This window comes from Chanos chanos, chromosome 10, assembly GCF_902362185.1.
Source record: "Chanos chanos chromosome 10, fChaCha1.1, whole genome shotgun sequence".
Lineage (NCBI taxonomy): Eukaryota > Metazoa > Chordata > Actinopteri > Gonorynchiformes > Chanidae > Chanos > Chanos chanos.
The window spans coordinates 10,887,558-10,911,401 of NC_044504.1; the positions used below are offsets into that span (position 1 = coordinate 10,887,558).

The 23,844-nt window shown below is 42.1% G+C and overlaps 1 protein-coding gene across 1 annotated transcript; it reads right to left on the minus strand.

Moving 5' to 3' along the window:
- Positions 1-237: 237 nt before the first annotated feature.
- Positions 238-23,509, minus strand: tut4 (terminal uridylyl transferase 4). The gene is made up of 30 exons (XM_030785963.1): positions 23,349-23,509; positions 21,638-22,172; positions 21,181-21,341; positions 20,334-20,450; positions 18,814-18,991; positions 18,270-18,358; positions 17,019-17,070; positions 16,637-16,706; positions 16,135-16,261; positions 15,822-15,941; positions 11,379-11,558; positions 10,614-10,788; positions 9,745-10,343; positions 8,946-9,096; positions 8,559-8,645; positions 8,298-8,401; positions 7,977-8,034; positions 7,779-7,882; positions 7,502-7,591; positions 7,177-7,290; positions 6,899-6,976; positions 6,543-6,720; positions 6,202-6,249; positions 5,816-5,898; positions 5,537-5,652; positions 5,168-5,322; positions 3,400-3,503; positions 2,676-3,258; positions 1,381-1,551; positions 238-701 (listed from the first exon to the last, which is right to left on the minus strand). Exons 2-30 carry the CDS (start codon positions 22,077-22,079, stop codon positions 619-621), a joined length of 4,617 nt encoding a protein of 1,538 aa, XP_030641823.1. The 5' UTR covers positions 22,080-22,172; positions 23,349-23,509; the 3' UTR covers positions 238-618.
- Between the last annotated feature and the right edge of the window lie 335 nt (positions 23,510-23,844).

Genomic DNA, 23,844 nt, shown 5'->3' on the forward strand with positions numbered 1-23,844 from the left:
ATACACTTCATCGGCTTGTGGTGTTGCTGCAGAAAACTGCACTATATCTCATTTTTTTCATGATAGAGAGATATTTTCTTTTTTCATTTTAATTTGAAAACTCTGCAATATCAAAACATGAGACAAAATGAGAAAATAAAAATAAAAACAAGCACACAAACTCAAACTGGTTGGTCTTTACTTTATTTTTGGAGGGACTTTTTTTCTTGATTTGGTTCTTTTTTTTTTTTTTTTGTCTTAACTAAAGGAAATTTTTGGCACTACATAATTGTTGTGTGGGGTGGTAAGCCTGTTTTTAAAAGAAGTTTTCTATTAAAAGCCTTTTTGTCCTGATGCACGCAAAATATGAATACAGCTAATAAAAATAAAGAGAATAAATTTTAAATCCTTACTTTACACATAAAATAAAAACACTTTTGAACCCCGTAAAAATGGGGGTATTAAAATATTTGACATTTGTATCACAAATCATGTGATGACGCAGAAAACGTAAAAACTGTACAAAATGATAAAATTCATTTTAAAAAGTCTCATGAACAGAGGCAAAGTTACTTTTTTTTGTTTGTTTCATTAAGGACCTTAGGCTGTAATTTCCAAAAAAAAAAACACCTTCAGACTTCATTTTTTCTGCTGGATAAAATTGAGATTGTGGTGCCGTCCAGGTTGAAGGAGAGGAAAATGTTGATTGGTCATAACTGAACCTGGGAGGGAAAAAAAAAGGGAACAGCCATTTAGCATTCCAAAGGACAAAACATGACCAGAGAGCACTGCTGTACAATAAACATACAAACATAGTTTCACAACTCCCTTTCACACATGCAGCTGTATCTGTAAATGTTCCATCAGTTCCAATGAGCAAAGCTTGGGAACTTTTTTAGAAAAGTGCAAATAATGGTGTAAAACTGCCAAACATTTTTCGTGACTTATTTTCCCTGTAACTTATTCATAGCTAGTTAAGCATGGAGATTTAAATCAGCTAGCGATACCAGTGAACCCAGTACTGTGTTTACAGAACAGGTTGTAAATTAATAACTTCGCCAGCGAACTGACACTTTATTGAATTTGTTTGCTTGCCATTTTGTTCAAAACAAAGCATCCTTCACCACGTTATTTAGACTTCTCATCTGCCCCTCCAGCATTGTCGCATGTGAACACGCCTGTCCCAGCAAGTTTCCAAGAATGGTGTACAAGTGTGAAAGGGTGTATCCGTCAGAACTGCCATAAATATTCACCTGACAATGTTCGAGGTCTAGTGTGCGAAAGGGCCTACACACACACACACCTCACACAAAACTGTCCCTTATCTAAGCATGGAGCATTTCAATATTCCCACAAACACACAGACACACACACACAGTGTGGTGGGGGCAATGCACTAACCCTGGGAGATGTAAGGCTTGTTGTGCTGGAAGCCCCCGTTGCCCTGTTGCAGGTAGTTCTGGGGCATGCGATAGGACCATGAGGGTGACAGGGTGTAGTGAGCGTTGTTGCTGTGATCCCAGGAACGAGATCCTTGACTTACACTGCCAAACTGGCCATGAAAACCCGGCTCTGAGAACAGACAGGGGGAAGACACAGGTCATTGGACAATCATCATTTTGTTCATTTAGTTGACACTTTTATCTAGATCAGGGGTGGGCAAATCCGGTCCTGGAGGGCTGGTGTCCTGCTCGGTTTTTGTTTTCACCTCTTAGCTACCTGTTGATTTTCACTTTGAAAAACAGGTGTGCATGCTCTTCAGCCAATCAGAGACTGTATTTAGTTGGTTGACAAGAAAAACAGCAGGACCATGGCCCTCCAGGACCGGATTTGCCCACCCCTGATCTAGAGCAACTTAAACTAATATATCTATGTCAGGTATGACACAGCTTTGGAGAGACCTTGGCCGCTGGCAGTAAGCCTGTATGTCTGAACACACAATTCATTGGTTACTAAGCCACTTCCCTTACCACAGTGCCATTACTCCATAATCAGTGCAAACAATCTTAATGAAGAAATAAACACATGTAAAAGAGTGTTTGAAGAAAATAATACATTTGACTTGAAAAGCTATGTTGGGTGTACTTCTAGGCTCAGTGGACAGGATGAGAAATCACCTTTAAGTCCCGCCTTCATTTGTGACACTTACCTGAGCGCGCGCACACACACACACACACACACACACACACACACCCCTAAAACAACAAACACCATTAAAAATTCCATTAAGATAACCTTTCTTTTCTCATTACCTGTTGATTTAACCTGTTGATTTTATTATTACGTCAATTAATCTTTTCTTGTGCATTTGATATTTTTATATCTTTAAAATAAAAACAACCTTTTGAGTCCTGATAATAATAACTAAAAATGATTGGATTGGATTATTCTCAAAGCTTTAATCCTTTCAAGAGAGTGTTAAATTCACATACAAAAATAAACATCACACATTTACAATCTCACCTTCAAATGTCATAACAAATTATTACCCCATCTGAAAACAGGGCTTTAATGAAACACTAAGTTCACCTGTGTACATCAGCACACTCTAAGTGGGAGTAGTAAATTAGTCATGTGTTCAGTCAGCAGTCTGTCAATCAACTTTCTGATAAAGTGTAAAGCCTGCACACACAAAACAAGTCTCACACACACACACACAGACATAAACACACAATAAGTGATCACCCAAAGTGTACCTGACTTCCCTACTGCACCATTGCCCACCAGTGCCCCAGGGTTGTGCTGATGGTTGTGGTGCCAGTGATGGCCGTCTCTGCCTGGCGCCCGCCCTGCTGCTGCAGGCTGAGCGAAAATGATGCTGGGGTCATTCAGGTTCATGGGTGAGGACTGGCTGACCGAGGAGGAAGGGGAGGAAGAAACGCCTCCTCCTCCTCCGTTGCCACTGGCTGAATGCAGTGGGAACTTAATGCCTGGCGGGGAAGGGTGCTGGGCAGAGGAAGTGACACTGGCACTGGGAGCTTGGAGCACCGGGCCGTGGATTGGCCAGGAGGTGGGTGCCAGCTGGACGCCCTGGGCTTGGGAGGACAGGATACCAAGGGCAGAGAGGCCAGGGTGGGTGTGGGGGTGGTGGTGAGCGTGGGGGAACTGGGTGTGGGGGAAGCCGAAAAGAGGCAGCTGGACCTGGGGCTGTTTGGAGGGTCCGGTGGGGGCTTTGCCCTGAGATGAGGAGGACTGAGATGGGGAGACGGATGACTGTGAGGAGCCCTGACTGAAGGCCACTGGCTGGGGAGAGAAAGGAGGTGTCTGACGAGTATCAGACTGCACAGAGGGAGCAAAGGGGAGGGAGAGAGAAAGGCAGAGAAAGAGGGAGAGAGCGAGAGAGAGAGGGAGAGAAGTGATTAATATAGCTGCACAGCTACGCATCAACAATAAAATGGATATGATCTCATGGACACTTACACATTCAGAAGGCTGCCTGGTTCGCCCTGAGTGCTCCTGGGCCACACCACTCTGAGGGATGGGGATGGATTGGGAGCTCACCATGGCCCGAACCATATGAGGAACTGCAGGAACAGTGGACAAAGAGTCAGAGATAAAATACTGCCCTCTACTGTTCATAATGTAGAAGACCAACTTTGGCAGGCCTGCAGCAGCTGTGCCAAAGAGATGCAGTGATGAACTTTTCCCATGGCCATAAGGGGCAAAACTGTCATTTGTTTCGTATCATATGTCTGAGAACTTCCACAAGATGCCGTAATAGCTGAAAACATCTTAAGCATGTATAACATAGCAACAAGCAAACACACACTTTTGTGAACACACCTTCAAAATCTACTGAGTAGTTCATACACATTTTGGAAATGGAGTCGTGAATAAGTGGAAAAAGATGTGTATGTTCACCTGTGTTTATATGTGATACATGTGATCCACATTGACAGACTTTTGCATATAACTCCATGTGTGACTTCAGCAGAGCTGGGGACATAAGGCGCTTTCGCACCGAACAGTTCTAGGGTGTAATTCGATATGAACTACCCCCTGTGGAGCTTCCCCTAGAACTACATTCGTTCTAGGGCCTTTTTTCTGTTTGCTTTCGCACCGCCAGTAGGAACGCTGAAGTGACGTAAGCCGGCCGACGGTATAGCAGCTAAGAGCTGTTGTTTACGACTAACCAGGATAGCTGCACATTTTGAAGTCCAAATTTAATGACTTTTAAGACCTTTTAAATACCTCCAAAAGGAAAAAAAGAACCATTACTGCGGCAAAAGAAATCGACAAACTAGACTACAGTATACACAATGAGTTTTATTGAATTTGAATGACAGAAATATTGATTGCACATAAGATAACTTATAACTGCCTTCTCATTAACGAAAATAAAACTGTATGGCGATAGACCCAGTCCAATGGAAAAAATAATTTCCCAATGCATTTATGCATTTACCACCGCAGTAGCAGTGAATGACTTGATGGGCATAGTACTTTTCGGGTGCTAGCATAGCGCTTGTGCCTGACCCTTGCTCGCGGCATCGTGTTTTTTTTTTTTTCCTTTTTCCCCGCCGCAGCCCTAAAATCGTAAGCTGGATAAACACATTCTTATTTTAGGTTAAAATGCGGATCACAGCCACACAAGCGGACACACAAGCACCTACCGAAGCGGAGTGTACGCTACCTCTTCAATGTACAAATATACAATGGACGTTGCAAAATGGTCATTGTTGGGGGATATAAAATACCGGTAAAATAAAACAAAAACTATGTGACCCCTCCTACAATTCCAGACATTTTGAGACATGAATATCAAAAGCTAAATGAAATACGTTCTAAAACGTTATATTTTGCACGGATCTTTAAAAATGGCGGTTGCAATCATCGTATACCTGTGTCTGGACCAATGGCTGTACACCTACGTCACAAGGTTCCTACTGCGCTGCGAAAGTACCTACCCTGAAGTAGGAGCTTAAAAAAAACCCCTCAAAACGGCGTTCTAAGAACTATGATCGTTCTAAGTTCCTGCAGTGCGAACACGCGAAAAAGGGGGTACTTTCTCCAACAGTTCTAAGAACTATGGAAAAGTTCCTCCGGTGCGAAAGCGCCTATACAGAATACGGCCTAATGGCTCTGAGCCTACTCTCACACTCTTACACTGTCTTACAGACCGCAGAGACAGAGATGGTGGGTTAGGAATAGGGAGAGAGAGAGAGAGTGTGTGTGTGTGTGTGTGTACCTGGGCAGGCAGAGGCTCTCTGACGGAGGTGGCGGTATTCGGGACAGTCGCGGCGCACGTGGCCAGCATCCCCACATTGGAAACAGCGCCTCTCTCTCGGCTCCCTCTCCTCTTCCTTCACTTCCTCATCCTTTTCATTTTCCTTCTTCTTCATCCTGAGGAAACCCAGAGAACACACAGGCAGACTCAGTCAACAGCACAGACACACTGAACACACACATTCTACGTGTGATGCTGTCCTGACTGGGAGATAGCATGTGCGTGAGTTTGAGTGTTTCTGCGTGTCCGTGCGTGTGCTGTGAGGGCAGAAAGCATTCAGATCACTTCAGATGGAAAGCTGGTATGGGTTTGGCATTTGGAAAGAGTGACCTGCGTCTCTTTGGACAGTCCTTCATATAGTGGCCAATCTTCCCACAGATACGGCAGCACCGGTCGTTGGGGGCCAATTCACCATCAGTCAGCACCTTAGAGTCAAAGAAGTACTCCTACAGAAAGAGAATTAGGGACAATTACATGTTTACTAATTTTGCAAGAAAAAAAGAAATAAAGAGTTATCCTTCTCAATACATTTAAAACACAAGGATTGTTGTACCAAAACCTCCCTCTTTTCCCACTAAAAAACCTGATGTTGTGAATTTGAGTACTCACCGCCTCCAATCCTGGCTGAGGGTAGAAAGGTGTCCCAAAGAGCTTCCTTCCATTAATGAAGGCCTTCATTATGAAATTAGTCACTGTGGGACATGAGGATACAGAGAAAGAGAAAGAGAGAGATTGAGGGAAAGGAGGTGGAATGGATGGATGGAACAGCAAAGGAAGGTGATACAACAAGAGAAAAGAAAGAGAGGAAGAAAAGGAAAGGAGGACAGAATTTTACTATGGCTGGAGTTCGGAAATGATCAAGATCCAAACACCGTTACAAATATTTATTTCAGCCTTATTCACAACTGCTCTTTTAACACTATTTTAAAATAAAATAAAATAAAATAGATATATTAAATGAAAATGACAATATGATGAAGTAGTGAATTGCTTACTTTTTCGTGAAACTCCTGCACCAAGGTTGTGGTTTAAGTCGAACGGATCTGTTGTAAGGGAAGGAGGTAAAAGCATAAAGTACATTTCAGAAGCTTGAAGAAAAATGTATTTCTTACCACTGAAGAGATTTTATTCAAAGCCAGTCTAAAATGAAGTTTTGTATGACCAGACATGCCTTCACTCTAACTGTGCATCTTTGACATTCTTAAAGGGACAACAACAGGTCTTAAACTTTTAACAGCCTTTATCAGTTCATTTTTAAAGACAAACTTCCATTTTTGGTTGATCAGAGGTCTGGTGAAGAAACATGACTTTTAATGAGATTGCAGGAGTGTGTCACCTTCGATGGCGATACACTTGGAGGTCCACTGTTTCTCGAAGGTGGTGAGGCGTTTGCGCTGCCGGATGCTGATCACATGCTCCTTAAAGTCAAACTCCTCAGTATAGAAGCGAAGCAAGCCAAGCCACAACTCCCCAACTGTCTCGTGGTTCTGACAGAGCTCAGGAGATCGGCGTCGCTATGGGGAGAGAGGGGAGGAGAGGGTGTGGGGGCTCCACTATAACTCAAAGTTGTACTGAGCACATGGAAACATAGATTCACTGACTGTACTTGCATTTACATCTCCAAGGTCAAACGAAGGAACTGACTGCTTCATCAGATACAACTCCTCACACCGAAACACTCATTAAACTCACCAACTCGTCAAGGTCATCAAAGAAAAATGCATTCCAGCCATCCACCATCCTCTGTGGAACTGTCTTTCCATCAAATATCTAAAATAGACCAGAACAACAAAACACCTAGCGGAGAGACAGCAACAAAGAAACACCTTCTGCCGAATACAAGGAGATGTGCTTAAATGCCATAAGCATGCTTAGGATGCGCGCGAGAGGGAGAGTGAATTTGTGAGGAAAGGCGAGACGGATCAGCAGTAATATGCGTGTGTGTGTGTGTGTGTGTGATCCAGCAGTACCTCCTGGAGGACAGGGATAACAGGAGGCTGTCTCTGTTGTAGAAAGTACAGCACCATGAGAATGTAGGCGTAGGAGGACAAGCTCCCTCTGGATGCATCGCCGATGTCACAACGCTGTAGAGGACAACACACATACACCACAAGAACTCAATGCCATTCATCTCTCTCTCTCTCTCTCTCGCTCTCTTTCTCTCTCTCCTCAAAAATAACACAGCACTCATTTAATCTGCTTCAATGCTGGTTATGTTTATTTACTAACACAGCTGCTTCTGAACATTCTCAGCAGTGACACGGGAGATCGTGTGTACGTGTGGTTCAGTCTCACCTTAGCAAACACTTTCATGGTATATCCGAGATACTGAACTCGGGGGTCTATAGCAGCATAGGTGGCCAGCATCCTGGTATTGTGTTGAGCCTAATGGGCAATAGACAAAAGTATATTCTGACATGTCAACAGAGTCTCAGACCAAACACAAAAGTGAGACAGAACAAGCATTAGAGAGAGGCCACGCTGAAAAGAAATAGAGAGAGTGAAAGAGAAAAAGTGTGTGACAGAGAGAAAAAGGTAAGGAGAGAGAGGGAGAGGAAAGACTGCATCTTACCAGGGTGTTGTAGAGGCTAATATCTCCTTCTAGTCCACTCTGTTTGTGTTCAAACTTGACAATAGGCACTTTAGCAGTCGTTATAGGCAAAATGTTCCTCAGGCCTGACAGGGAATCAGAGAAACAAATGAAGGGTAAACTGCCTAATCTCTCAACAGTGTTTTGAATGCATTAATGTCCTAATGAGCACGTACATACCCGTGTGTTTCTTCAGTACCTTAGCCAACCCTTCAATGATCTCCTTACAGTTCAGTTTCTGTTATGAGAGAGAACAAGTCAACAAAAACAAATGGAGAGAATGAAAGAAGAATGGAGGTTTGAATGCAGCAAGCTGCCGGAAGAAGCCAACCCTGCATTTTAGGAGATGCCCTTCAAACAAGCCTTCACACTCCAGGCCTGCAACTTAAGTCCTGTTTTCCTTCTGGAGGAGGACAGGTTACACACTGGTATAAGTGAATAGGTTACTGATATAGAGCTAGGAGAGGCTGGACATGGAAAAGATCTCTGTGGCTGTGGTACCTCTGCTGTGTCATGGCCTTCCAGTGTCATGCAGATGTCCAGATCACTGTCACGGAAACCAAAGCCATTCTTGGAGGAGCCAAACAGGCAGAGTTGTGCTTTCTCTGAGGGGTAAGAATGTTTGACCACGTTGTTCAACAAGTGAACTTTTTCCTCATCGAAGCAATATGGACACATGTATGGAATATGAAACGTTGTACGCCAGGTTCATTTATTTATAGTGTGCATGAAACTAGATAGGTTCCTGGACATTTCTCATACCGTTATACTCCTTTCGAATGAACCTTTCCAGCCCAGCCAAGATCTGCTCCCGCTTCTGCTGCTCCATGAGTGATGGAGACAGCTCGTCTACACAGGGAGAGAGAGAGAGAGAGAGAGAGAGGTAGGGAGGAATAATTCTTATAACTTTTGTTCAACAGTTTAAATATAGAACACCTAAACCCTTCTTAATTTTTTTAACTGCCCTTTTGTACAAAGCAGTGACAAGGTAAGTTTACCATCTAAATTTAACAGCTTCTAAATCCCTCTCAGGTCCTGAGATGAATCCTGAAAGCCATGTGCAATTTAACAATGACAGCTTTAAAGACAACCACATTCAAACATACGTTCAAAAATGCACGGCCAGCGGAGGGTTAGTGCGGCACTTACGGTAGCAGAGTTTACATAGGTTGTCAAGGATGTCCCGAAAGCGTTCCGTCATCGGTGGCAGTGGCTTCAACTCAATCTTCTTAAAATCTTCAGGGCACTCGTCTTTCAGGTGACCGTCCCTTTTGCATATACTGCAGACTACAGTAGGAGGCTGTGACGAAAGATAGGATGGAGAGAAATGGATTCAGCGTTAATTGCAGTGGTATGAAGTTAGATGCGTGTTTTGTTTCTTGCGGTACTAAGGTTTCTGTTATAATGCCAAACATTAGCACATCATTGGACGTGTACAAGCTCTGAGTTCCAAATTCCTATGACATCATAAACCTCAGAATTATTTAAATCAAAACCATCAGTAAACTCTGCTAGCTAAAAACTGTTAATTTGAGTTTCCCAAACAATTTAAGCAATGTTTTTTGACTAGCTTGTGTTGGGCACAAACATTTCTCTGATGTTGGCTGACAATACACAAAGCCGTTATGAGGTGATGACACAAAGCAAGCACTGCAGAAAGAGAAGGAACCTCAAAAGTCTTTACAGTATAGCTAAGCAGTCAAAGTCATTTTCCTACTATAGAAAACAAACAGTATTAAGTGTCAGTCGCCCAGCGTCTGCTGACAGCTTGCTGTCGATGTCTATCTAGCTCTGCACACATACTAAAGTTGACTATATTGCATGAGTTAGGGGTCTTAATACTGATAGAGTTGAACATTTTGTCCCTTTGAAGGGCACAAACATGAGGCAGGCACACACATTAAACATGTTGTAAGCTAACTGTATAGCACAGACATGGTGTGCTTACCTTTCCACCTGTGAAAATCATCCTGTCGAAGATATAGTGCAGATCCTCTGGTGCAATATCGCTTTGTACCTCGGGCTCCTGTCCCTCATCATCTTCATCATCATCGTCACCTTCCTCCTCATCTTCACTGTCCAGCAGGCCATTCTGAGGGGAAGCGGGTGCGACGGGTGATGATGCCTCCTGTGAGGTGGTTCCCTCCTGCCCCACATCATGAACAGGATCTACCCCTCTCTCGCCAATCATTAGACTCATGAATCCAGAGCTCAGCTCCTCTTCATCCCCCAGGCCCACATCTATGCCCTCCTCATCCTCACCACTTCCGCCCTCCGTGCCTTCAGCCACGCCCTTGTTCTTGTCCTCCGCACTTCGCCCTCCCTCATTCTTCTGTCCCCCCTCTTGGATTGTCCCCTTCTCCCTTCTGTTGGGTTTGGGCTCACATTGGGTTCTCTTGCAGGGTTTGTTAAGGCAGGAACCTGCTGCCTTCCTGCTCTGTGGACAGGCAAAGTATTTGTAGGCAGTGCGGAAACGCTCCTGGATGTACTCAAAGACCATCTGGCTGTTGAGGCTGCGGGCTACGTTCCTCTTCAGGGCAAAAGGGTCTGTGGACACAGCAAAACCAGCACATGACACAGTGATCAAACTGTTGATTTTGCCTATGTGATAAGATACACTGGGTCACAGCATTAATGCAAAGATATTTTAAACAACTTACTCCATAAAGCAACTTTATGGAGTTCCAAGTTATATGATTGCACCATAAAGGCTTGGATACAATGACCACTGAGAGGCCTGTTGTCATCTAGCCTTATCATATATAGGAAAGCTACCTCGCTTGGTCTCGCTACTTGTTAGAGGTCACTGTCCCTCACCTTCAATGGCCAGTCTGCGGCGTGGCCAGTTTTTAACTTCTCGGGGGAGAAGCTCTCGAAGGCGAATACTTATGATATGCTCTTCCAGAGCAAATTCCAGCGTGTAGAATCGCAGAAGCTCTAACCACAGCTGTCCCAAGGAGGCCTCCCTCCTGTGCTCAAAGGTCAGTCGTGCCTGGCCATACCAGCAGTTGACAACAGCACAGGAAAACATCACAGTTAGACAGTATCAAAGAGAAAAAGCCCTTGAGATCAGCTAGTCGGGGAATGACTGGCTGCCACAATGATCTAAGAGAAAGCAAGGAACCTCATTCTAGAAGAAAAAACATCCAAGGCAAAATTTCACTCAGTGCGAATAAGCCTTTCTCTTTATGGAATATCACAAATGGAGAGTTACAGCGAGATGGGTGAAAAACAAAAGCAACTGTCTACGTTTTTAATGCTCCTTTTCTAAAACTCACAATAATTTTGTGAGAGTGCATTGGACTTTTCTTCTGAGATCAGGACCTTGCTTTCTCTACCCATTTTCATTGTAAATTATTCAAATTAATCAAATTCTGTATATACACTTTCTGTACTTCAGCACAGAAAGTGGAAAAACAAACAAACAAAAAAACATATGAATGCAAGTATTTCAAATGCACTAATATTACAATTTTTGCACAACAGTACCTTTGGTCCTATTCCTATTGTTCTCATGTTTAGTCATCCATATATTTTTTTAATCTAGTCTGCTAAGGTAATGGAGTCAGTGTTAGTTCTCACCCTGCCCTGTGTATTTTTAATCCTGTTCCCCACTGGCATCTTGGGCTCAGGCTTGGCTTTGTTCTCTCCTCCTCGTCCTTCGGATGCACTGGGCAGTCTGTGCTCCCAGCCCACAAAAACATCTGACACCAACCCAGTCAGGTGGTACTCATCCACCTGCTTCACGTCAAAGCCTTCAACCTGTTCAAACAGTTCATTAATGGCTTAATTGAGGATGGGAAATACAAGAAACAAAAATCAAATACAGCAGATCACCTGATGGTAACAATGCAAAATATACAAAGAGAGAAGAATTATATCTATGCATGTATATCGATATGTCCCTACCAACTAATCTATTGCTATAGCTTAATACATTGTGTTAGGTAATTTTGGGTTTAAAAATGTTTAAAAATATTCATGGAAGACAGTGGTTGGTTTACAGTTGGCCAAATGACTTAAAAGTGTACTCTTTTCCTCAGTTTGATGGATTGAAATGGAACTGACCATAACTCTAAATCCGCCCACAGGAAATCAGCATAAACCAACCCACCGCAATTCAGTGTAAAATAACCCACTGTAAATCAGTCTAAACCAGGGGGGCTGTATGAGCCAAAAGTGAGAATGAGTTAAAGGCCAAGGTTAAGTGAAATGGTATACCCACATTGTGATAGGTGTGAGTTCTGTGATTATGAGGGATGTAGAGTAGTATGGGTAAATGGCATAACATATTTTAAGAAGATTAAAATAAATATTGTGATTAGTATGGTGTCTAGAATCAGAGGCATAATTTCTTTATTTATAGTACACATAATTCCCAAAAATTGTATATATCAAATTGTAGCCCAATAAATAACACCAACATGTATCAAACCCATTGTAACTAGTTTTGGTAGCACTGTCCTGAATGTGTGCAGTCCCAAAAAAAGTGCTTGGTTGCATTGACAAGTTAGCTTTCAGGTAATTAGCCTTGCACTTTCACATTTCTCCTAATAGCTTAAATGAGAGTTGGCATATCTGTATTCTGTCAAGGCAGGCACAAATTGCTTGTAGACAAGACAAACTGCTGTTTAAAAAAAAAAAAATTCATTATCTCTTGCAAACTGCACTTATCCGTGCACCAGAGACTTCGAAGGCATCACTCCATTTTTACAATTTCAGACAAGGTCATCATTTTGAACAAAGGACCAATAGAAGTTTGCAGTGCTGGGCGGTATACCGGTTCAGCCCAGTCAGGTAGAATAACGGTCTGTTAACAGCTGGGAGAGGCTCTGTGGCAACGGTAGATTAAAGAACAGAAAACAGAGATGGAGGATGAAGAAAGTCAGACCAGAGATGTACCAGAAAAACTTGTGCCCAAGAGAGGCGCTGTGTCTGCAGTTTTTTTGGTTTTATAAAATCCACCCAGACCAAAAGGCTATATGTTTCAAAGTTTGTCGAGCCACTGTTGCTGCAACTGGTGGTTAACACTAGGAACTTACACCATCGTCTCAGCAGAAAACGTATTGGAATACCAGGAGTGTGTGCAATTACGGTTGTTGAATTTGAGGCCGTCAACTAGTAGCGCCAGTGAAACAGTGAAGGGTCAGACATCGCTTGAAGAGGCATTTTCTTCAGGCACTGCATATAACAGGAAAAGCAAGCAATGGAGAGAACGCAGTAACAATCCACCTATGCAAGGACGTGGTCCTGCTACAGGCAGTCAAGAAAGATGGGTTCAGAGCAATGATTAAAACGCTGGATTCGGGGTATGTTTTACCAGAGCGAAAGTACTTCAGCCAAATTGCTAGCCCAATATTATACCAACAACACCGAAGCAAGCTGGAAGCGGAACAACAGACCTGTGGTCAAGTCGCACAATGGAACCATGCCTCAGCATAAGGGTGACTTTCATCAGTGGTGACTGCGAGTTTCTCAACCACTGTTTGCAAACATTGTATTTCCTGGATGACCACACCGGAGAAATAACTAAACAAGGCTTGAGAGCGGCCCTTGAATCCCGGGGTCTGGGACAGGAGAGACAGGTGGCCCTAACAACTGACAGTGGGACCAACATCGTGAAGGTGGACCAGCTGAATGATTAGAGAACACTCCAATGCTTTGGACATAGGCTTCACCTTGCCATAGGTACATGTGTATATCTGTATTAATTACACAATTTGTTTTTTTGAAGTAATTCTACTATTAATGGTCTAATAGTAATAAATATTTAAGATTGTGATGTTTTCAAAAATGGATGGTGTTTTCATTAATGTTTGAATTAGCAGGCTACAATATTTCTGTAATAGCAAAAAAGTACAAACTGAACATTGTGTTTGTTGTTTTTACAGAGAGATGTGTAAAAGATGCCTGCATAGCATTGGTGCCTTCTCGTACTCCTGGAAAAGGAAGAGGGACCTGGCCATTGCTCAGGCTGAACTGGGCCTGCCAAAGCACCAGCTCACAACAGAGACGCCTACTAGGTGGGGATCGCAACAAAAGATGATCCAAAGAATGACTGAGCAGGAGAGAGCCTTCCGTCAGGTGTTGAAAGCTGACAAGAAAACAAGGCACTTGGTGCCCAGCTGGCAGGACATGGAGGTGCTGGAGGTGTTGAGCCCACTTCAGGAGTTCACAGATGCCTCGTCTGGTGAACGTCATGTTAGCATCTCATACCTCAAGCCAGTATTCCATCTCTTCAATGAAACCGCTCTCAACTGACCCAGGACATGAAGACAACCATTCTATCCTACTTGAATGAAAAAGTACTCAGATCCTGGCACAGATGACCTGCTAGATATGGCTTCCCTTTTTGATCCCTGCTTCAAAACTACCTACATCAAGAATGAAAATGTGGATGACATCAAAGCTAGAGCAGCAGAAGAGATCAAATCACTGCTGACAGAGCAGCAGGCAGACACCACTGGCACTTCATCAGCTCGCTCAAGGGTTCTGGCAGCAGCAGCCGCTGAACCTGAGGTAAAAAGAAAAAAAGACTTTGGCCAGCTTTTAAGCAGGGCAGCAGCAACACAGCCGAGAGCAGAGCAACTCTCTCAGAAGAGAAGACTATTGAAGCGGAGCCGAGAAGCTACCTGCAGACCGTGGAGGTTGACGGTGACACCAACCCTGTGGAGTGGTGGAAATGCCACCAAGTACATTTCCCTCATGTAGCAAAGCTAGCCAGGAAGTATCTGTGTGTTCCTGCCACCAGTGCCCCATGTGAGAGGGTTTTCAGCACCAATGTGAATAGTCACCTGACACAGGTCCACACTGAAACCAGATGCTGTCGACAGGCTGGTTTTCCTGGCTCAAAGTTTGTAATGTCTCGACGAGCTTCAATTACCAAAGCCTGTATTTGTCAGGGTGATTTGTGCTGGTAATGTTCATAATGCGTCCTGCATATGTACAAAGATGTTGGCATCTAAGGATATTATTACTGTGAGTTTAGATGTGGATTTTTTTATTTTTCTAATGGAAAAACCAAGAGCAATATAGCCCTTTTGAACGCTTGAATACTGTACCTTGCAGGATAAGTCATGCACATTAAAATTTGGAATGTTTTATTTGCAAAATGGAGGACCAAGGGAATTGTGACTGATCAACGGCCATTTTAACACTTGAATACCTTGGTACGAAGGATAACGTATTGTGAATTAATATTAAGCTTGTTTCTTACTTGAAAAATGTCTCTGTGAGTACTTAAAAACTGAGCATTTTAGGTCAGTTTATAGTGTTTATAGAACTATCTTAAAATACTTTGTTCTAAAAAGGAAGCAATGTTAAAGTTGTTGGCATATCTATTTACTATTTTAAATTCTGTTCAATTCCACATTGCAGTTTGCACAATAAAAATTGCTTACATTCCGAAACTGTTCCACGCATACCGATTCCTTCATATATTGTATCATTTTGTGGGGCCAAGCAAACCCTATAGCAATCAAAGCATTCTTTACATACTTGATTAAATTAAAATGTTTTAATATTCTCACTACTCCTGGCAGTAGGATAAGCCACTACAAACCTATATAAAGGTCCAGGAATGCAAAAAACCAAACAAACGCCAGAATCTTAAAAAATACCGTGGCACATATTTTAGTCATACCGCCCAGCATTAGACGTTTGGTAAACTTTGCAGTTCACTGTTAAATGTTAAGTGTTAAGCCCCCTTGTGGAGCTGTGGAATACTGCATGGAAAATCCTTACTGTAGGAACACTTGGCTTGTTTAGTGTCTCACTATAACTAGACAGGCCAACTGCAACAGTCTATGGTCTCGGTAGCCAAAATAAAACCCTGCGGATCACAGTTTGGCCAGTCTTGGCCTTAAATGGCCAGAAATATTTACTCTGAACTGACACACAGGAATTCCATCTCAACAAACTCACAGGATATCAATCTAAACGAGGTCACAGGAATTCAGTCTGGACCCCATTTACAGAAATTAGTGTTGGTTTCCACACACAAATCACACAACTCAGTTCACCTACCCAGTGGCCCAGATAAACTGGGAGGATAGACTCTTTCCTCTGCTGCAGGAAGAAGATCACCATCAAAGAGAAGGAATAAGAGGGGATGCCCCCCTCTGCCTGGCAGTCAATGTGGCACAGCTGCAGATACACACACACACACACACACACACACACACACACACACACACACACACACACACAATCATGTAAGAAAACAGTTTAAGGTAATTTATTTTATTTCAATGAACAGCGAGCAGCTAGCTTTCAAACAAGTTTTTCCCCCAAGACTACAAACCACCAACAACTTAAAAAAAAGTGCAGGCAGTCTTACTCTGGCCCAGTAGCGGAAAGCAAGCACCAGGGGAACCAATCGGGGCTCCAATCTGGCCAGTGCTGCAAGGTGATTGGTGGTAAGGCATGCCATTTCATTCCCAGCACTCACTTTACACATCAGTCCACTGTGAAAGGAGGGGAGGTAAACAAGAGAAAGGTGAAGCCAAAGTAAAGGCAAAAAGTTGTATCATGCTCACTGCTGGACATCATCTTTTTTGGTGAAGATACAGATTAGGTCAAAATGGGGCCTTTTTAATTTGGACATCAGACAAACTATGACCATTACATTACAGTCCAGGCATTTCTGAGATTACTGTTACACTAAAGGTATAATGAGTGTAACCCTTATTTCTATCAAACTGACTTCAGTTGGCTTCTGCATTTAAAGCAGAGCTTGAAAAGGGAGTGACCACCACCTGAGGTCACTCAAAACATTCAGCTACCCACAGATTTTCACATGACCGCAAAAAGCCAAAATTCTGCCACAAATTAGCACTGACCTGGCACTGTCTCTGCAAAACACCACTGGGACTTTGGCATGGAAGTCTGACTCGACCTCTGAGAAGTCTTCTGAAATGGAAAAGCATAAAAAAAATCCTTTGAACATCTCTCAAGATACATACTTTCACTTTCTTTGCTTATACAAGAGATCTAGATAAGAAGCTAAATAGACCTCTCAGAAGGGCAAAACTGTCCCTTGTGAGGTTTGGGCAATTTCTGCCTTTAAACACTCAAAACACAAAACACACAAATACACACACCAACAAACACATACAAACACATACACAAAACTCTACATTGATATTTTAACCTCAACAGAAATCTATAACATAAATCTTGATGTTTCAACCACAACATAAATCTATAACTGGCAAAACTAACCGCTGTTTTTCAAGATTTCCAATACTTGTATCAGGACATCTGGTTGAGTCATCTGGAAACACAAAAGCAGTATTATTTAAGTCATGTAAAGCTCATAAGGCTTCAGGCTATTGGGCTGAAGTACACTCATTAACTCACCATCATCCACACATTGGGCATGGATGAAAATGTGTGCATTTAAAACATCTCTGGCATAATAGAAAAATGTAAATACTTGATGAATACTAAGTGTCCAGGGCAGCAAGAGTAAGCATTGCTGGTGCCACTTACATGGCAGAAAAAGACTAATTACTGGTCAGTACAACTTCTCCACAGTGTGGCAGGCATAATGCCATAAACAGAGCTTTTTGGCTACTGTTCAGTAACAGATTTACTGTGTTTTACTTTCTGTTGTTGTGTCACATTCTTAAAAAAAAAAAAAAAAAAAAAAAGGGTCCACTGGTTAGAACAACAGTAAGAAATGAATTTTTTGTATGGGGGGCAGCTACCAAAGGAGACTGGGCAATAGCTAATATTCACACTGATGACATTACTTTTTATGAAATTATATAAGCATTCAAAGCATGCACCTCATTCAAAAATATGAATCTAAGAGCAATCATAAACTTGCTAATACCCCAAAGGCAAAAATAGTACAACAGAAAAAAGCATGAATAGATAAACTTTAAACTCTCAAAGTTGTGACAATTTAGTGAAAGAGCTGCCAGAGTTGCCTACATTCCTGATTCTGTATTTAATGACTTGTAGTCCTTGAAACAAAACAGATAAAAAAAGGAATATAAAGCAATACATATAACCTACTCTATTTTTTCCCCCACTTCTTAGGTTGAAAAAATGATGACAACTAACACTTTTCAATTAAAAACGAACAGTTATGTTTGAGAACACATCAAACTTTACTACAATTCCATTTTCTAAGTAACTGTTGTTCTAAGTAATTTGTTGTATCCGCACTTTGAACGGTTGCTAAGGCCTAGCCACAAATGTATCATAGGTCTAATATAAACTGTCTTAAACAATACTGATTTGTTCACCTAAATTCACTGTAGTGCATACCACTTGCTGCCATTTCCCTCTAGTCTGTAAGGGCCTGCTATCCCTCCCTCTCTCAGAGAATGACAACAACAATAACCTATCACTGTGTCTTGTAAAATGAGGAGCTCTGAAAGGTCCAACCCCCAGCAAATCTACAGAGCAGCTTCGATTCAAACCCTGGATTACTTTGAACAGATTTATGGTGAAAAGACTTACACTGGAGGGGTAGGTGACATCAATGTTTATATCACTCGTCTTAAAGGCAAAACGGGTAAGACATGAGCCATACAGACGGAGAGAGCAGTCTAGTGAGAAAGAGAGAGAAACAGGACAAAAACATCCAAACATCAGCAGACTTTTAAACTATGAATAAGGCTCAGCATTCTTCCCTGAAAACATTCCTCAAGTTTTTAAAGAAGTCGATTCAATTTAAACACACAACAGGTTTTTCAAGAAAATGCAAACAGGTTGTTTGAGAATCGGTTTCTGTCTGGTTCAAATGATGCAGAATGTAACAGGGCACAATGTCACGTGTGAACTGTTAGAGGGAATTAAGAAGTTAGAAGTGTCTAATAACTGTGTCTGTATTCCCAATGGTGTGCAGAGCAGATAGTACAAATCTATTTGGAAGATTATCTGTTCCATCCATCACACAAGCAAGTCCGCCATACAGAATATTTTCTGTTTATTTAAACCCAGTCTCTGTAGAGGTCATTGTAATTGGCACCTTCTATAGTCCTACCAAGTTTACTTGGTTTACCTGGCAGATGTTTTTTGATTATCTTCTCCATACGGAGCACCACTGCCTGTCGCTGCTCAAAGTCCTTGTCTGAAATGCCGTGCTGCTGGGCCGCGTTCAGGACGGCCGCATCCACAGCCCTGAGCTGGGCTGCTGACGGAGCAGGCAGGGCCCTCAGCTCATTCTCCTCCTGCTTCTCCTGCACTCTCACACACACACACACACACACACACACACACACACACAGTCATTACAAACAACTACAAATACATTACTCTTTTTAAGACTCTTCTCCTGAACAATGAGTGGAGGAAATCTAAACATCAGTGTCTTTCAAGGCCCTTCATCAACACAATGACTGCAAACCCTTGAGGACCACACAATGACGACTGGCTGCGCTGACCTTTTTCAGATCGATGCACGGCTACTTCAGCGTAAGAAAAACAAGTTCCCGCTTACAGAAGCCAAGAGCTTAGATCTACTGTATTCATTAATGTGTGTTCATACACTCTAATATAACTTATAATATTTATGGTCTGAGTAATGACAATTATTTAAAATCATTAGTTGGCTAACATTGCTATTAAAGCTGTTGCAATCATCTACACAGTTAAAGCATTCATGTGCTGCATGATCAGCATGATGCATGTACTTTCTCACAGTGAGAAATTAAACGAAAAAGTGTACTGACTTGAACTTATGCCTGACATTACTCTTCATGATTAAAACCAAAAACAGTGTGGAATGCGCTCAAATAATAAAAATATGTACTCCCTGTAACTTGGTGCCACGTTTAGAGGAAAAAAAACAAAACAAAATCACCTACAAGACCTGAGGTGTCATGCATTAAAAAAAAAAAAAAAAAAAAAAATTCACAGTTCACTACACTTACCATGAACTGCACTAAGAACTACAGTTTACTCAGTTTTCGCTTTTGGTGCAAAAACCATCACACGCCTGTGTATCTGGGTTCAATACTATATCAAATATTTTAAATATGATCAGGTCACAATTGCCTAGTATCAGAGAAAACTGGGTTTGGTCATCTCATTTGCAATGCACCTGCCAATCAAATGTTTATTATGGTATGTTTGACTTTTGCTTAGCCTTAAACAAAACTAGAAACCTCTGTAGTAGAATTACATAAGGTGTGTCTTAGGTGTAAGGTTTTGAACTGTTGACTTGTCGAAGGACATATAAAACTGACATTTATATTGCTGTGTTTAACTACAGACATTATGACCTGAACAAGCAGTACAGTTATTCTTAAATTAAAATTGACAGATGTTTCCAAACAGTGAGTGCGAAAAGTTTGCTTAGGGTCTTCTGAAGAGTATTCTCCTTTTTTTTTTTTTTTAAATTATTACAAATTCCTAGTCAGTCACAAAACATACAAGTGCAAACTTCAGTTTTCAAAAAACCATTAACATGACCATTCACAAGTCAGTTTTCCTCTGTCTTGCAATGATTACACTTAATGCTCACCAAGTGTACCTTAAGCTACTGATTTCAACAGACAAATTACACCAGTGCTTTCTCACCATGATGTTTTTCTTGTGACGCTTCTCTTTGATGTGTTTGTGGGCTCCCTGGATGTTCTCCACATGCACCGAGCACAGTTTGCATAGATACTGGAAGTTTGGATATTCTGGAGACTGCTGCTCAATGCACAAAGACAATGTTGAAACATCACTCCATTTAAAGCCTGGACATAAGAACCATGAATATGTAAACAACTGTAAGATATGGACTTATCAGTAGCTGTCCTCAGATACGTTTGCTCTCTTAAGCTCCTGGGGGGTTAGCAGTTACACTTATTCATTAAACAGAAATACCAAATTTACACCCTATCTTATTAATTAATTAGATTTAAGCAACTGAATTAGTTGTTTGCTAAACTGATGAACATCAGTAACCTAAAGTGAGAGGACACATTATTTCTGAGCCTAAACCCTGAGGACTAATCTGCTATTTTGATACCTTGTACACAAAGTCTATAGCATATTTAACCACACTTAATCGAACTGTGCACAGGCTTAACGCTAGCCCCACACAGTGTTGCTCTAGATGAAGTGCTTTTCTTCATGTCCGTTTTCCAAGGCCTTCCTGAAACTGTCCTTGCTAACACTTCCTGGCTTATCCAGAACCATGGCAATATTTTTTGTCTTGAGATATCCAACTGAATTACCTATTATCTACTTAAACACCGGCAAGGAAATCTAGTTATCAGCGAGTTGGGGCAACTGCATTTCTCAACTCAATGATTACAAGGAGCTTGTGTTAAATGTCAGCCAATGAAATTCAAGGGAGAACATCCTCAGGCCTGACAGAGCAGTCATGGTTTGTTGTTAACCTTGGATAGGTTATTTTGATTGACTGAAGTCTTACCTTAACCAGTCTGTGAATGTAGTCTCTTCGCAGCCTCTCCTCTGCCTGTTTTAACCCCAGCTGCTGTTCAGAGGTCAGATCCCCGTCATCAACAGTGATACCACCCTCATCTACAGGCTCTATCCCACAACGCACTGCGTCTGCGCTTGGATCACAACCTCCTGCCATCACATGACAAGCATTCTGGTTACACAAAACTAAGATTAAAAGACCACAACACTGAACCCTGATCATCCAATATAAGCCAAGAGTCAGTTTAACAACAAAAAACTTGCACCTCTAACAAGTCATCATTACTATCAATCCATTATATTCTCAGATGTGACACCATGTCATTTTATATCCTTACATATGTTGTGGCAGAGATCCTTTTCATTAACAAACTGACACAGATATCAGGTATGTACTAAAACTGCAGTCTGTCACGTATAGTTAAGAAAGCAAATACACAACTGACCAGCTAACTTCTCCTTTACTGTAGCTGTCTTGGAAGGCTTGGTCTGCGTTGAGCTGTCCTCTGGTATTCTGGGAACCGCCACTGCTCCATTGTCTCTGGAAGACCCCTGGGCAGTCTGGTTTGTCTCCACCACCTGGTGAGTCTGAGAGTTCCCCTTCCCTTTGCTTCTCTCTCCAGATCTGGCTCTGCCAGTCAGCCTACCTCTGCCTTTACCTCTGCCCTGGTCCAGGGGATTAGCTGTCGGCAGGGTCCTGCCACTGCCGTGACTGCCCTGGTGCTCCTCTTTTGCCCTAGAGATGTTCTCCTTACTTCGGGTAGAGGTCTTGATGCTCTCCTTCATTGGAGAAGCATCTTTTTGGGGCTTTGAGGTTGGAACGGAGCCTCCTCTGACCTCACTGTGAGAAGACTTTACTGACTTAAGAGGACTTTTGGATTCGTCCATGTTTTTTGTGTCTCTTTATCCAAGACTGAAGAATTAGCCAAATGGCTATGCGTTGTGGATTTCCAGGTAGGCTCAAAACAGCCTAGGTGGAACCTAATGGGGGTTAAACATCGTCAGATCATGAAGTGCAGTGAGGAATTAATACTATGCATTAACCAAAGAAACTGAGATTTAAGTAAAACTCTGTATCGGCATGACTAAAAGTAGTGAAAAAGCTGATGAGCGCGAACTTTACGGCTCCTCCGCGGACTTAGGTCCGTTGGCTTGCAGACAAACTCATATGTAGACTTCAGTGGGGCGTGCGCTATGTTTTACATTTCAATGGGTGATTCACATTCAAAGCAAGTCCAATAACAACTGCAAACACAATTCAACTCAATGCAATTAAGGCACGGAGCTAAGCTAACAGCAAACTTTATAGCTCAATTATAACCAGAGAAAGGACAACCGACTCGGAAAGGGTTTAACATGTTGCTGCCTGGTTGAGTCATTATTAATTCCACAAGGCAAATATGTCCAGATAAAGTATACATTACTCTGCTTGAATGCCTAGCACGGGTCTATGCTATCTCTAGGCCCAAACAATAAAACCTCTCTAACACTCTATCGTTGTGGCGGTCCGCAGCATTACAAATATACTGCCAGCTCGTTTCACAACCACTGTTTACAGTAGTTCCAAGCAGTTAAATGTTCTATGCTCTAAATGGGCTTAGCCAAGTGTCAGGTGAATATTCCGCTTATTCGTCAGGAGGGACCACATTCATGCTAAATGAAGTAGCTACCTCACTGAAATGACAACATCACTTGGGCTTCATAAGGCTGACTTATAAGTTGACACATCCACATTCCTTGATTGGTAGCAAAACCCCTAACACACATTTCCTGTTTATGAGCTTAAGTTCGCGAGAGTTTGTGCATTCGATTTTAAAAGTAGCATCACGATACGTTCAGACTGCTGTCTAGCTAGCCAGTTGCATCAAGTCGTCAGCTTGCTTTCCACTGGCTCATAGAGGGCTATGTTAGATAGCCAGCTACAAAGAAGATACGGCTTACAAAATTAGTGCCGCCAAGCGGGGTAGCCGGGGGTTTAAAGCAATCTACTGTGATACATGCACGTGGAAATTTCCTACTGATCTGTAACAATACTGCGATGATGTTTATATTGTAGTTAAACTAAGTTACAGGTTAGCTTTCCGCTCTGCAGTAGCTTGCTATGCTGTAGCACTACGGCTAAAGAAGCCTTTCTCGAAATTATTATTTGTGACTTACCTTGTTTCAGTGCTCTGCCGAAATTATTACTGCCTACCATAAGCAAACATCGTCTCCTTGTAATTTTCAAATGCTGTTTTCGTCCACACAAACGTAATCGCCATCTATCCTCTTCTGATGTTTTTGTTTTGCATATCTACGATCCTGGTCAAAACAGCTACTATAGACGCCATGTTAACTTGCTGTCGCTGAGCATGGTGGGTAGCGCTAGTATTATACAGTAGACGAGTAGTGTAGTATCGTTTTCAAAGCAACTGAAACTCAAAGTATCTAGTTAGTGAAAGCCAATCATAGCAGAAACGAGAAATACTCACTATGAGGTCATACATTCACGAGACTAAGCTGGTTCGCAACCCTTCAGACAAACAGTATGAGTGCTTATAAACGGGGGCCAGCCTTTTTAATAAATATGTTTCCACTCAGAATCATGTTTTGAATACACATTTAATCACATAGGACTATAATGGGAAAAACATAGCATATGAAAAATCAAAGC